Here is a 16,346-nt window from a genome sequence, read left to right as displayed (position 1 = left end):
TATCCAAAAGAGAAGGCAGAACTACTTTCTTGCTGTTGTCTTTGTCTTTGCCGGAGTCTGCAGGCAGGTCATGTAAGTAGCATGTGCAGGATTAAGATGAGTATCACTTTACCTTGAGAGACTCACCAATAACACAGATCAAAAATGTCAGTATTTTAGAATATACGGAGAATTTAAGAAGAATATAAAGGAGCAGATAATTGTTTCACATTAAGTTCTTCTGAATTAGATCATCTGAGATGATTGTCAGTATAATGCTGCTGTTATAGTAAACTCATGAAGCAATCTGGACTACACACAGTTATGCTCGTCTGAAGAAAGGTAGCATAGGTTTTGCCCAACAAACATACACTGATGGTAGGTGCAGTTATATGTCAGGATAACCTTATTCCCAGAAGACCATAAGACAAGTGAAAGACCATACTAGAGAAATCTGTAGATCTGAATTCTAGTTATTCTGTTATTGATTCCTTATGTTCCTGATAGTAAGAGAACCTCTCTTAGCCTTGGTTTCTGCAACTGCAAAGTGCATTGTTTACATTTTGTTTGTCATGTGTAATTAATTAATTTCTGCGAAGCATTTTGCATATCACAAATAGATGTTGCTGCTATAGGCAGTAGTGACTACTTTAGCAGTATTGCAGAGTGGCATTGCTGCAGAAAAAGACACTTTGGTTAGGTTTTGTTTTCCCCTAGTGTCTTGGTGATCTGGACATAAACTGCCTTTTTACAGAGGGAGACTACACTTCAGTTTCATCTTCTTCCATGTGCCCTTCCAATACACACAGGCCCCTTGTAGTTGATAAATAGCGTAAAGGTGAAGCAGGGCTATGGTTCTGCCTGTTTCTTGCTTTTTTGAGGGGACAGTCTGCATCCACAGAGCTACCTCTGAATGGAGAGGGCTGCTGATCTACAGCTTCATTCATTGGGATTTGAACAGAAGGTCAGCAGTGGTCTAGCCATTCTTTTTAAATATTGAGGGGTTTTTTTAGGATGATTCAGTTTTCTTTCTTTATAAAAATAGAGGGCTGGATTTGATAGAATGAAAAAAATGTGGGAATGTGGTGTTCAGAAATATAACTACAATACACTGCTTGCACTATTTAAAAAGCTAACATTCTTAACACAGCCCACTCCACCCCCTTTCTACCTGACACATTAGTTTTAGACTTTGGAATAAGGTCCTTTATACTCGATGACTCCAACTGACAAGTTTTATTTTGACAATGCTTTGTTATCAACAGTATCCTTGAAATCAATCCAAATTACCTGTTCACCATCAAGTTGATTGACAAAAGTCTATATTCAGACTTGCTGTGGGTAAAAAGTTGAAGGAAGTGTTATTGTGTCCTTTCTGTACAGAAGGAACCCACTAACAATTTATTTTCTTTCTAATTTCAGAATCTGTAACACTTTCTAGTTTTCTGCTCTATAATAATCTAGCATCAAGTCTGTACTTTACTGCTGTAACATTTCAACTTGATTCCTTATGTTTAGAATGGGTTAACCCATCTCTGTTCAACTTCTATCATATAAATTTATTTAAGTCAATAAGCAAGCAAAGTGAAAATAAAAAATGGGGTTGTGATGGTTTATTGGGAGACCTGGATAAATCCAGAAAATCACTGAATGACAACTTGCAGCTCATTCACATAATTGACGTAGTCCTATGTGCTTCTCAAAAGACTGTTCCTTATTTCCTAGAGTTTTAACCTACACTGATTTAAAATGTTAAGAACAACCCAATGCAAATTTAAAAAAAAAAAAAAAAAAAAAAAAAGAAAAGAAATGGATGAGACCTGTAAGGACTCAAACTTGATTCCATGTTTAGACATACAATTTTAGAAAAGGAGTGTTTGACAGAGCAATTGTAGGCTGTAAACTGATGAACAGATCATATGACTAATATAGCTGAGGTGGAATGGAACTCGCATGAGAGAAAATAAATCTGCTCCATTTAGCATATCTGTGTCTGTTTGTAACAGTACCACTTTTATTATGGCACTGTCAGAAACTGTGTTTAAATAAATTTGAGTACTGAATTTGCAGCTATTTGTACTTTCAGTTATCCCTGATAAAAAGCATAGGTTAGGCATTGGATAAAACAAATATATATGGCTGGCTATGAAATCAAGATTCTTGTACAGAGAGGGATTAAACCTTATTTAAAATGAATGGAAATGTTCCAGTTTCCAATGATAGCTTCATTATTTCTTGATGTTTTGTAGGCTGAGCCAGTAAACAAGCCTTTTAGCTTGTTTATAGGTTTTTGGTTTCAAGTCTTTTCAATGAGGAGAATGTCCAAGTCATCTGAGTGAAGTTTGTATAAGAGGGCACTTAGGAAGCTATGATTGTGTGGGCAGAGGAGGCAGGCAGTCACGCTTCAAGTCTTGTTCAACGAATGGTTACAAACATTCGGTGTAAGGGCTGAATGGTTAACAAGTGTTTCTACATCTTGAAACATGCCTTTGATATTGGAAAAGTGTCCCAGGATGGTTCCTTTCTCTACTAATAATATGTGAAAACGAGGCAGCCTTGGCTCTAGTGAGAGCTTTGTAATATTCTGAGAGATACTATTTGCATGCCTCAAAAATCGCATACAGTCTCATTGAGCATTCTTTTCCTTCCAAACGTTGCTTGCTCTTAATTCACTCTTAATACTTTGACTTTGGGCATAAGCCTGGAAGAAAGAGAAGTCACAAGAGCTGTGCTGATGCATATATGTTAAAAATGTGATTCATGTGCCACAAATATTTCACTTTTTGGAAAATAACAGACAGCAACTTTAGGAAGGCTGAAGAATATTGTCTGTTCTTTTTCTGCTCACTCTTGTGCTTTTCTTATAACTGGAAAAGAAATAAGTCTGTTTACATCCTCTGTTCCAGGATTCCAGAAGCCAACCAGGCTTTTACCAGCTTTGTTTTGGCTCTATTCAACATGGTGCATTTTGCTGCTTCACTATGAATCAGTAGCTAGTGTTTATTATTGACCATAACAAGAGTATAATAGTAAGGTCAGTGAAGACAAACTCTGTAATGAAAAGACCAGATCTTGAGGTGGATGAGGGGATCATAATGTTTCATACAGTTCCATACTGCTTGAAGACAAGGAGGACAGTTCATGCCCTTTATTCCCCTTAAGACACCACAGAGCAAATTTTCATATACCCTGTATCTAAATACACTTCTTATTCTGCCAAAGAATTTTTAGCTGATTTAGAAACTGAAACGTCCATTTTAAGAACTATTTCTTTGTTGGATTTTTCTGAGATCCTGTTTTTGTTCTGCAACTATGAGACTGGGAGGTCAATGATATGCTGTACAAAAAAGTAGGTGTATATGTTTAAAATACGTTGACTGTGTTTCTATGGAATACAAGCTTTTGTTTTATGGAATAGAAGCTTCCAGGTACCTGATGAAATCTTTTCTTACTCTTCCAAATTGCTTTCCTTTTTTAATGGCACCTAGTTTTCTCCTGAGACTTGTAAATCATATTGTTTCTCCCCCTTCCTCTTGTTTTGTGTAGGCTTTTGGTGTTTTTTTTTCTGTGATCAGAACAATGTAAGACTTAGTAACCTGGATGAGAACATTCCATCAGTTGCCATTATGATTTTTTGTAACTTTCTATACATTTGTTTTGTTTTTTTTCTTAAAGAAGAGAAACCAAGGAGGGGTATCCCCCTTTAAATCCTGGCTTGCCAGAACGTGTTAAAATCTGTTATAAAAAGAAAGCATCCGTTTCTCAAACCATAGCCATGCGCATAATTCAATCTCAAGATAGAACAGTACTTTACGAATACAGTACTGATTTGTTGCACAGAATCCTGCCTTGCTCCAAAGATGAATCAAGAGAGGCCTTTCTACTTCTATTTTATTAGCTAGTAATAACTTGTTCCCCTGTCGGTTTTTTGACCGGTGCTGTATATCATATGGATCTAAATTGAAATGTCATTACTCTGAAAAAAAGTAGACAGCATTAATACCAAATATCTGAGTTAAACTCAGAGAATTAAACTGGACAAAGAAGCCTGTAAATAAGTATAGCTGATTCATTTATGTTAAAAATATTTGCCTAGAACTGTTTTCAGCTTCAGTCGTTCATGAAAAATTCTGTTCAGATGGTTATGGGGAAAGTATAAATAAATACTTAACTGCTCTGTGTTTCCATTGTAACCCAGTTAAAGCAATATAAGTGTTATTGAATCATAAGTTTGTTTGGCAAACATTGTAATGTCATTCCCTTCTTTTTAGACACTTCAGGAAACCATGTGCAACAGAGTGAGATTTTGCAAGACATACAAAACCCCTTCAGGATTTGGTTTCAAACAAGCAGATGTGTGATTTTTTTTATTATTTTTTTCTGCTGTCAAATGAGCATCAGCAGTTTACATATCTATAGTCTCTGTTGATGAAATATTTGCTGATGATCCTGTTGGAGATACAAATACTTGTTTGGAACAAAAATTGTGTTTTGTGGAAACAGATTAATATAAATTACACTCCATGGTTTCTGCCCTCTTAAAGAGCCTGATCTCATCTTACTTATATAAGATTTGCAAAGGAATGTTTACAAAGAAATCGGGAAATAGTACAAAAAGGAAAGAGAGTTGTCAGAGCAAAAAGGAACAAGACTTAACTCAGATTGGACAAACAAAGAATCCAAAATTTTCGAATACTTTAAAAAGCACCGTTAAAAAGATTGCCAAGTGTCCATCTGCTCGCAACTTATCAACTGAAGAAGAGGAAAGTAATAGAGAATTTTCACTTTCTCCAACATTCAGTTACAGAGTTGCTATTGCCAATGGACTGCAAAAGCATATTTTTGTAACAAACAGTAATGATGAAGATATAGTTCAAGATCTGTCTTCAAATGACAGTTCATATTCTGAGTCGTTAAGTGAAGTAAAAAGCAATAGCAAGAAAAACGAATACTTATCACACACAATGCCTGTGAGACGCAACAGAAAAAGCTTAAGCAGCCTTGCACCATCTGATGGAAGTTCTGATGGAGAACGCACTTTACACACACTGAAGCTGGGAGCTTTACGAAAGCTAAGGAAATGGAAGAAGAGCCAAGAATGTGTCTCATCAGACTCAGAACTAAGTACATGGAAGAAAACATGGGGCTTAAGAAGTAAATCTCTAGACAGAACTGGCCGTCACCAGAAATCAAATACTCTTGAACCTGGCTTTAGTTCGACAGGTTGTATTAGTCAAACCCATGATGTTATGGAAATGATCTTTAAAGAGCTTCAGGGAATAAGTCAAATTGAAACAGAACTCTCTGAATTGAGAGGGCATGTTAATGCTCTGAAACAATCAATTGACGAAATTTCTAGTAGCGTAGAAGTTGTACAAAATGAAATTGAACAATTGCGAACTGGATTTGTACAGTCCAGAAGAGAAACTCGGGACATACACGACTACATTAAGCAGATAGGCCATCCAGGAAACAAAGCAAGCCTTAGGTTTCTAAATGTGCCTGAAGAGAGGCTTGAAAAAACTGAAAACATAGTTTACAAAATATTGATAGATAAAATGGGGTTCTCGGAGGCACAAAGTACTATTAAAATTGAGTTTGCCCAAAGACTGGGGCAGCAAAGAGACTGTCCAAATGCAAAGCCAAGACCCATTCTTGTTTACTTTGAGTCATCACAACAGAGAGATTTGATTTTAAAAAAGTCTTATAAACTTAAGGGAACTGGCATTGGAATTTCTACAGACATATTTTCCCATGACATAAAAGACAAAAAAGAAAGAGGACTACCTTCCTCTCAGACATACGAGAGTATGGATATGAAGCTTTTAACTGTGGAGACGAAAACTAAAATGCATGACTGGGAGTCACCTGACAGTGATAAAGACTTGGAATCAGATATAAATAAGAACAGTTACGCAAAGATATCTAAATCAGCACTTCAGATAAAAACAAGCACTACAAAGGGGAATACTGAGTCCCCAAATACTGAAGACCTTAATAGAACTGCTGACAATAGCACCTTTTCAAACAGAAGAAATTATGGCAGTCAGTCACCAGAATTTGACAACATGGAAAAACAATCAAAAACCTATTATTCAGACATGACTCCTTTATGGCATTTACAGAATGACTTTGCAACACCAAAACTTAGCCGTTCAGAGTCAGATTTCTCAAAACTGTGTCAGTCTTACTCTGAGGATTTTTCAGAAAATCAGTACTTTAGCAGAACAAATGGCAGTTCACTCTTGTCTTCCTCCGATCGAGAACTTTGGCAGCGAAGGCAAGATGATTCTACAAACTGGTATGGCAGTTCCCAGGAACAGACTTTTGTCCAAGATATGCAACAGTATCCAGAGCAAAATGAAGTAGAGAACACAGAAACTGTTGACAGTGGCGTAAGCAATGGAATAGTATGTGCATCTGGAGACAGAAGCCACTATAGTGATTCTCAGCTTTCTTTACGTGATGATCTTTCCCCATGGAAAGACTGGAATCAGTTGCAACAAGGGGCAGATTTGGGCCTAGATTCATCCACGCAGGAAGTTTTTGTGTATGATATGAGCAGCCCTTCAGATCAACAGACAGATTTTGGAAAGTGCCAAAGTTCTGACCTCCAGTATGATACGGAAAGCTATGATTTTACCCTTGATGGTACTTCTCCGTCATGTCCAGGCCTTGATAGTGAATCACAAAGTCAGTGGACTGGTCAATACGATGATTATCAGGAAACAAATTCTCTTTCCTCTTATCAGAATCAAAACAGATTGCCTATGATGTACCGAAGTCAGAGTGAACTACCAAGCGATGACTCGGAAGAAACAGCCCCTAAATCATGGCATAGCCGATTAAGCATAGATCTGTCTGATAAGACTTTCAGCTTTCCTAAATTTGGATCTACGCTTCAACGTGCTAAGTCAGCTTTAGAAGTAGTCTGGAATAAAAGTACACAGAGTTTAAGTGGGTATGAAGACAGTGGATCATCTTTCATGGGAAGATTTAGAACTTTATCTCAGTCTACTGCAAATGAATCAAGTACAACACTTGATTCTGATGTTTATGCTGAGCCTTATTGCTACAAAGCAGAATATGAGGAAGACTTAATTGAACCACCTGGTGAGAATGAAACAGACTATGTAGAAGTAATGGAACAAGTCCTTGCTAAACTAGAAAATAGAACTAACAGTAGTGAAACTAGTGAGCAGATCCAAGAATATGAACTGGTGCAGCCTTCCTATGAAACCCCATATGCAATACTACCAGAGGAGCAATATGACACGCATTTTGACGGTGTGATCAGTGAAGAGATATTGGAAGTTGAAAGTGACATGGCTGCTGACATAGAAGTAAGGGAAGATGAAAATCAGAATGTCCCAGAGATGCTTACTGAAACTCCAAAGAAAAAAAGAATACGACCGTCATTTAAAGAAGCTGCTTTAAAAGCATATAAGAAACAAATGAATGATTTGGAAGAAAAGATCCTTGCTGGAGGTAATAGTATTTTAATATTGTCTTTTAAGTAAAACATTGTTGGACGCTAATTTCTGATCCGGCTTCCACTGAATTTGGTGACAAAAATTCAGTTTATCCCTAGGTTTGTTCCTAGGGTGAAATAGTCCCATGGAAGTCAAAAGGCTAATATTTTACAAGTTTGTTTTGAAGGAATTTTCTGAATATATTTAGTCAAACATGTTTATAAGCAGTTGTGTTGCTTTGAATTTCAGTAACTTGAAAATTAAATTTCACAAGATTTAAATCCTATAAGAAGAACTAAACAGTACAATGTTCTTGGTTTTCTTATAGCTTTATAAATTTATTCACAGGAGTAATCCAGAGTGTTCATATATTGCATTGCTTCCTTTAACAGTTTTCAAGGTGTGGTAGGTTCTTCATTCTGAGGGTGGTGGTGCACTGGAACAGGTTGCCCAGGGAAGCTGTGGATGCCCTGTCCCTGGAGGTGTTCAAGGCCAGGCTGGATGGGGCTTTAAGCAGCCTGGTCTGGTGGGAGGTGTCCCTGCCCATGGCAGGGGGTTGGCACTAGATGATCTTTAAGGTCCCTTCCAACCCAAACTGTTCTGTGATCCTTCCTGATGAGCAGTGTTCTGCACCCTTTATGCAACCTATAACTTGCTATGTACTTGTGAGGGTGCAAGTCTAAAATGATTTTAATCCTGTCCTTATTGGTACTCCCATTAAGCCCTCAAACAAGTAGTCAGTCCCCAAAAAAGGGAAGAGAAGGGTAGGGAGGAAAGAGAGGTGGATTGTAAATGGTAGCATCCATGTATGAAGCGGCGGTACAAAGGAACTTACCTCACAGAGGGTGTTGACACAGATTTATTCATGATCTTTATCTTCTGTGGCATACTTCAAATCAGACAGTCATATACATAACTAATACCTCTAGTAATACATAAATATGGTGATTTTCAATATTAACATACATTGTAATGCTAACGTTATAATATTGCATGTGCATTTAATTGGGAGCATGTAATTACCATAGCTGGCCAAATGGTAATTGTCACCTTGACTGAATCTTTGCTTTCTTTATCTGCCTTGAAAAAAAATAAAATAATCATCTCATACATTCATTTTAAAGATGAATGATTGTGCCTTCAGCAAAAGATTGTATTTAGTAGTAATGAGCATACAAAGCTTGAGCTGCTATACAGTTTCTTTTGTACATGGACAACTACTTTTGCAGATGTTTTTCTACATTACTGTGTTAGACACTAGATGGTGTATGTATGAAGAAATAGCTGGCAAAACTAGTATTTTCATTACTTTTTCATGATTTTTTGAGGCATGGAAGCGGGGGGCCACAGTCATTTTACCTAGTCATTGTTGTACAATAGGAATATAAAGGTCTGAGGGCCTAATTAAAGAAAGCACACAGGGAAGATACAAATAGTGAAACTCAAATTGGTTCCACTATTTAAAGTCTGTACATTTGTATACGTTATTAAATAACAGAGGCTGTTAGAAAATGAGAACTATCTTTGATATTACATCCCATGCAATCAGTTCTGTGAATTAAGTGTGTTTGTTCTTCCTTTAACTCAGCAGGTGAAAGACCTCTTTCAATCTCAGTCTGTTGACATTGTTTTCTTCTGAATTACTGAAGCATTTCTTACACTATATTTACAGAGAAGCCAGTTTACCCTAAGGAAAGTTTATGAAAACGTGTTATTTGGTGTAGTCTATGGGGCATAAAGTGTCTGCATGGTTGTAAGATGTCAAACTAGGACCTCCATTTTTGTTCCCACTGAAATAAAAGAGAAGGGACTACAGCAAGAAGTCAAAGGGAATTTACAGATGAACTGCTGCAACACTACTTTTTCAGAATACTCTGAAACAGTATGTATTGACTCTTGAATAACAGTTCTGTTTTCTCTTCATACTTCATCTTCAACCCCAACAGGGAGGCCATGTGTTTCCATCAGGGATTCTGCCTCAGCAGTCACCATCTGATTAGTTACAAACATATTTTCAGGTCTGTAGCATACCTGACAATACTTATTAACCATTATTAACTTATTAAGTCTTTCGTGTTTTATATCTAATGGGTGAATATAATATTTTACCTTTTGATGTATGCAGAACACCTAACAATTCTTCAGAATTTAAAGCTTTCAAAAATATTTCCTAGCTGGAGTAGCCTACGAAAAGAATACATTACATGAAAAACTACTTCTGCTGAGTGACATGCAGTATTATTGCAGTCAAATCTTTCATGATTTTACTTTCAATGAGCTAGATGACTGATATTATAGACGGTCTATTCACAGATAACGGAATCCACAGATGGAATCTCTGTCCTTGGAGATATTCAAAAGCCATCTGAACATGGTCCTAGGCAATCAGCTCTAGGTGACCCTGCTTGAGCAGGGTTGTTAGACAAGGTGGCCCCTGGAGGTCCCTTCCAGCCTCAATTGTTCTGTGACAAGGAAATGCATTTTTTTGAATGCTTTGTATGCAGTCTTTGAAGAAGGATGTCTTCTCAATGTCAGTTTATCCTCTAAGATAAAACATGTTTAACTTCTGTTTATTACTTGAATTGCAGAGCAATTTTGATTTAGTATAGGAAACAACATTTTGTAAATCAGTTCTAAAAGGAGTTCTACAAAACACACAAAAGGTACAGTTTGTAGCCTGTCAGTTTTCACAACCTGTCCCCTCTTATTTACGTGGATTCATGCACATCCACACAATACTTAATTTATCATTTAAGCAAACAGTGGTTTGGGGAACTGTATTTTCCTTTCAATATTTACAGGAGCAGTAATACCTTTAAAGAAGAGTGACTAATAGCTGATGTAGGGCTTACACTACTTTTATGAATTATTTTTTTTTGTCTCTTACCTCTATAACTGATTCACAGTCAACTTCTGATTTCTTATTTGTGGATGGAAAAGTACTAGTTGCAGATCAAGTTCCTTGAATTAGTCTTCATTATATAACCAACGCATAATCTATTGTTTAATGAATTGTTTCATCTCTACATGTAGGCAGGAACAGGTAGACAGTAATCTGGCCAGCCAGAGATATAGCCAGGTAATATGGTAGTGTTATTTCTTCAATTTAGTACAAAAGAAAGGTTTAGAATGCTATTATTTTCATTCTAATAACACATGAGGTAAGGTCATTGAAACTTTGATATATAAATAATTTATTTGTGCACAAGAGCCCCATCAGATAGTCCTATTCTCTGTCTCTAGCTGGAGAGAAAAAATACGCTATGCACTGATTGCTTATGTATTATTTATTACAACGTGTTTTTGGAGATATACTGGAGTGAAAGTAATAGGGTATATGGATGAGAGGAGACGTGAGCAGTACGTGAATAATCCTTGGATTTGAAGTTCTGTAAGGACATTCTGTAAGGCATTGTGATGATGCATGTATATTAATGGAAGGATTGAAGGCTTTTTAGAAAAATATCAGAGAAATGCTAGCCAATGGTTTGTTTCTTTGTATTCTGTAATTGAAAATAACTCTTACCCTTTTATTTATTGTTCCAGTCCTCTATTGTTATTTTCTAGCTTTCCCTAGTGGGTTCTTTCATTCCATCCCTATCTTGTTATCTTTTACAGGTGCCTTAGAATAAGTATCATTCTCTCTCCTGATGAAACTGTCACTCTGGATAAGCTTCCAGAGTTGCATGCGCTCTTCTGAGTTGCTTTTAATAATATTGACTCTTTCTATGAATGGTAGTTTACAAGCAATAGCTTCTTGATCTAGTTGATGAAGATCTGACTGATCATTTGGTGACTGGTCAGATTTTAAAAAGCCTTTGGTCTGAATTTTCTGCCATAGAGTAGAATCATCAAATAGTTTGGGTTGGAAGAGACCTTTAAAGGCCGTCTAGTCCAATCCCCCTGACGTGATCAACTAGATGATGTTGCTCAGAGCCCCATCCAACCTGACCTGGAATGTTTCCAGGGATGAGGCATCTACCACCTCTGTGGGAAACCTGGGCCACTGTTTCACCACTCTTGTTGTAAAAAAAAAAAAAAAAATCTTCCTTCTACCTTGTCTAAATCTTCCCTCTTTTAGTTTAAAACCATTACCCCTTGTCCTATCGCAACAGACCCTACTGAAAAGTTTGTCCCATCTTTCCTGTAGTCCCCCTTTAAGTACTGAAAAGCTGCTATAAGGTCTCCCCAGAACATTCTTTTCTCCGGGCTGAACAACCCCAACTCTTTCAGCCTGTCCTCATAGGAGAGGTGTTCCATCCCTCTGGTCATTTTTGTGGCCCTCCTCCGGACGTGCTCCTACAGGTCCGTGTCCTTCTTATGTTGGGGGCCCCAAAGCTGGATACAGTACTCCAGGTGAGTCTCACCAGAGCGGAGTAGAGGGGCAGAATCACCTCCTGGCCATGCTGCTGGTGATGCAGTCCAGGTTACGGTTGGCTTTCTGGGCTGTGAGTGCACGCGTGCACATTGTCAGCCCATGTTGAGCTTCTTGTCAACCAACACCCTCAAGTTGCTCTCCTCAGGGCTGCTTTCTATCCCTTAATTCCCCAGCCTGTACTGATACCACAGGTTGCCCCAACCTGGGTGCAGGACCCTGCACTTGGCATTGTTGAATCTCATGAGGTTCACATGGGCCCACTTCTCAAGCCTGCCCTGGTCCCTCTGGATGGCATCCCTTCCCAGTAGCCTGTAAATCATTTATGGTGTCAAGATGGGTGAGCTCATCTTACTCTATACATACAAACAGTGACAGGTCAAGTTATAGAGGCCAGGGTTGGGAGCTGCCGCTTTAACATGTGGATGAAAGTGGATTTTCTATTGTTCTATAGGAAAGATTTGTATTATGTTTAGTAGTGTCCGACTGAAGAACGAACTTAGAAATCAGTAGTAATAGAGTCTTATTTTGTGTATGCCTGAAGGAGGAAAAATGATGCTAACATTTGAAACCAAAGGAACCAGTAATGTGTTACTGCGCTCCCCTTGCAGTGTGGTCATTTGTTTCCACATTAAGAAAAGCTGTCAACAAAATAGTATATTACTAATGCATATTTCAAACTGTCTATTCAAACTACACTCTTTTGAAACAAGTATATATTTTCTTAATTTGACAGCTTTTCTAGCTTTTTTTATAGTAACTGGTTGCTGGAGCTGCCCGAGTCAGCTGTATTTCCCCAGAGAGTATAGGCTTTAGAAGTTAATTGAACCTTGTTTTGTGGAACTTGGGCTTTTGCTTCCTTTATGTCTTACCTCCGTCACATTTGCTTTTAATACACTTGTATAGGTGCACAGTTAATAGTAACTAAGAACTGTAGTTGATAGTATTGTACGAGTTTTGTTACATAAATATAAATCGTGTATTTGGACTTGAAAAGATCAGTGGTGATGCAGCACCCCAGCACCACTTCATATGGTGGCCCATATGAAAATCAATGGATCTGGTATTGTTTGGTGAATGAATAAGTCATTTTATAGCCATTCAGGTGGAAACAGGATAAATAAAACCATTACCTTGGTTATGGCAACTGCATATTGGCTGGTGGTGACTGTAATGGGGAAATAAGAAGCCTGTTAGAAAGTAATTTTCTTTTAAATATTAAAGAGTTTTCCTGCACTCAATCTACTTTAGCTGTGTTTGGAAGTGGGCTTTAAGAAAGGATCACTGTTTGTAGAAAGCGAAATGAAAAGTAGACATATATCCTATCTTATTTCCTAATTACTTGAGGTAACTATGTTGATTGATTAAAATACTGTGAATTGTGTGTGGGTTTGCGTTTGCTTTTGGTTTTTTTTTTTACTTAAAAGTAAAGTTCCTTCTCAGGCTGATGGTGGGTAAGGGAAGGATGTCTAGTCAGATGGCAGAATTCTAGTTTAATGTATAAAATACTACAGCAATTAATAAAAATAGAACATGTATATTTGCACGTATTATGGCAAACTGAGCTGCAAATTGCTTCACTGACCAGTCAGTCTTGTTCATACCAGAGTATAAAAGAGGTTGTTGATAACGGTTATCTTTTCCCCTTTTTGATCAGTCTGACATTGTCATAACAAAAGTAACAGTTTGTTGTCTTGCAGGAATTCTTTGAAATCTGTAAGACCCCCCTGTTGTCATTACCACCTCATTTCTTCAAGTATTTTGGTATTAAAAAATTAAATACAAACTTCAGTTTATACTTATCCTTTAGTGAATAATAGTGTTGTGGTACTATTGAAGGCTTAGGCATAATTAAATCTAAACAAGCTGTCTTGAACTAATGCAGCTTTAAGTTGATATAGTTTTGACATACTTAGGTGTACTTCATTGTAAACACTCACCAGAAGGCCCCACTGTGGAAGGCTTGAAGCAGAGTTGTGTCTGCATTTAAGTTTCCTTTGAGTTAATCATCACCTTGTACAAAATAAACATTTTTTATGTTATCTCTTTAAGATTCTTTTGCTTCACTCAGCCCAATGGCATTTCTTATCTTTCCAGCCTCAGGCATAGTCTAATGGGGAAAATAAAAAGAAGTTAATGAATGAGTATGCTGTAATTAGTCTTTGCAACATTGTGAAAGAATAGCCCAGACAGGAGCACTTTTAGTTAATAAGTTAACAGCAACACCAAGCCCCCAGATTTCTGTTCTGTTTCAGAATATTGAAACAACAGTATTCAGTGATACAAGGTTTTGGTTGTATTCTGCCGTATCCCTAAAAGATTTTTATTTTTTTTTAACTTGGGGTGATGAAAGAATTTATTAATATAAGGGCTGACTGTGTATGCTATGTGGCTGATATAGTTGTTCTGCAATGTTTAGAAAGAATAAATATATATTCACCTAACGTATGAGGTATAAAGAACTAGATTTGGGGACATAATAAATTTTATCAGAAGTTGATTCATCTGTTGCTCTTCTCTTTGTATGTAAATAATGTAAACAGTTAGATTACAGAGACTTTTCATCAGTGTAAATTTCCTTTCATGTTCACAGCAGAAGCCAGTGACAATGGAACAGATGTATTGTGTAAACAGGCTGGGGAAGAAATAGATACCCTTGCTATACACCTGAATAGATGTGTGGTACTGAGGAAACAAGATTTATTGCAAGTTAAGGAATCTATTTTGGTGCTGTATTGGGCATGACAGTGAACTACGGAATTTAATAATCCAGTTTTTCCAACTGTCCTTTTTTTTTTTTTTATCTTTCTTAACTTCATGTTTGTGCCTGTCTTTTGGTCAGGTAAACTTCTTTTATTTATGTTCTTGTGGGGGGTAAGAAGCTGAAGTGGGGGGAAACAAAATACTTTTTCAGATGATGTGGGTAGGAATTGATAAATACAATATATTCTTGCATTCAACCTGCTCAGCTAAAATTCTAGAAAATCCTTTTTCATGTATATATATACACACACACACATACATATGTGCACTCTAGGAATCTTCCGGTAATATTACAGGAAGTAAAATAGTGTTCTAAAGAATTATGAACAACTCCAACATGTAACCAATACATAACAATTTGACTGAGTCTCTCTTGCATTTGCTTGTTTTGTGCACATAAGAGTCTATGCATTTATTTTTGTTTCTTGCCACTGGTTTCACTCTAGAGTCAGGTATAAGACTTTACCCTTCCCGCTTCTCTATCTGCCCTTTGATGGGGAGAAGGGGTAACAGAGATTTAAGACAGCATATGGTAGTCCGTTCACCCTGAGATTAATAGAATTGTGGAAAGGTTGCTTTAGAAAAATTACATGAGGAAATCTAATCAGTTAATGGTTAAGATGATACATCCATCTTTTGTCTGTGAAGAAAGAGCAAGTAGTTACATTCACTGCCGACTCTAAAGTTAGGGCTTCATAGAAGGAGGATCTGCCTCAGTTTGCTGCTACTATGCGTTCAGTCTGTCAAAAGAGGGAGTAAGGAAAGCTATACTGAGAGTAGTGATCATCATCTTAGAGACTTTTAACATTCAAATAAAAGCAAACCCCTATTAACAAGAAGTTATGTTTTTTTCCAAGATCTGTTAAAAAATAATCCCGAGTTTTAGAAACCTTAAGTAAAAGAATTCATTAGAAAATGGTTTAATATGTCTTTCAGAAAATATAATAGTGTTCTTATGGCTGATTAGATTTTAATTTTGTAGTTACAGGCTTCCTGTTTATCAGAAAATCTTCAGTTGTACCACTTCATCTTTTTGAAAAAAGGATAGTAACCAAATAAATCAAGGATCAACAATTTAGCATAATAACTCTTACTCAATCAGTGTGCGTTACATCAGGACCATACGTGTCACAAATACACTTGTGTAACAGTCTGGGAGTCAAAAAAAATTCTATTGTTATCAGATGCCCTTTTGCTGGGGTAGCTATACCTGTTCTTTAATCATCATTGAAAAAAAAACCCCACACCAACAAAACCCACAAAAATCCCACATCCTTAATGAGGAAGGTTTAGCAGAAATCATCCATGTTTTGGCTATTAAAAACAAATGGAGAAAACCCAAAACAAACCACCCCAAACCACTTCTGTTTAGAGAATAACTTCCTTTTTTAGGAAAAGTAATTCATTAAAACTCCTAATTTCCTTCATAAAAGAAAAAAAGTCTCTACTACTCTACTCCTTTCAAGAACTATTTAACACTATTTTCACTGGCTTTAGAATTAATGTAGATTGATTAATATTCATGCAATTTCCCTACCCTTTTTGTGCTTAAACAGATTTAAAATAAATTTGCTAGAGCTAAGAGAAAACCTGAGCGTGAATGTCAGTTCCAAGGACTTATTTATACTGGTTCTGCTGTGGAAATGAATGCAAATCAATATCTTATCACCAAGATTAAGAAATATTTTCTATTTTTATTTCTTAAACATTTAAGCTTTTTCTTTAGATCATTGTATTTTAGAAGCAGAAATAACACT

The 16,346-nt window shown here is 36.8% G+C and overlaps 1 protein-coding gene across 2 annotated transcripts in view; it reads left to right on the top strand.

The window, feature by feature from the left end:
- The window catches only part of UNC13C (unc-13 homolog C), a 228,370-nt gene that overhangs the window by 50,807 nt on the left and 161,217 nt on the right, over positions 1 to 16,346 (top strand). The window contains exon 2 of one of the 2 annotated variants that reach the window (XM_063345627.1): positions 4,251 to 7,467. The exons of the other annotated variant lie outside the window; for it this stretch is intronic. Within the exon in view, the coding sequence (XP_063201697.1) occupies positions 4,503 to 7,467 (2,965 nt within the window). The 5' untranslated portion in view covers positions 4,251 to 4,502. The remainder of the gene's footprint in view (positions 1 to 4,250; positions 7,468 to 16,346) is intronic. 2 annotated transcript variants of the gene reach the window in all.

Source organism: Chroicocephalus ridibundus, chromosome 9 (assembly GCF_963924245.1).
Source record: "Chroicocephalus ridibundus chromosome 9, bChrRid1.1, whole genome shotgun sequence".
Classification (NCBI taxonomy): Eukaryota; Metazoa; Chordata; class Aves; order Charadriiformes; family Laridae; genus Chroicocephalus; species Chroicocephalus ridibundus.
Note: the sequence above shows the minus strand (reverse complement) of the source record. Positions and strands in the feature narration are given on the sequence as shown.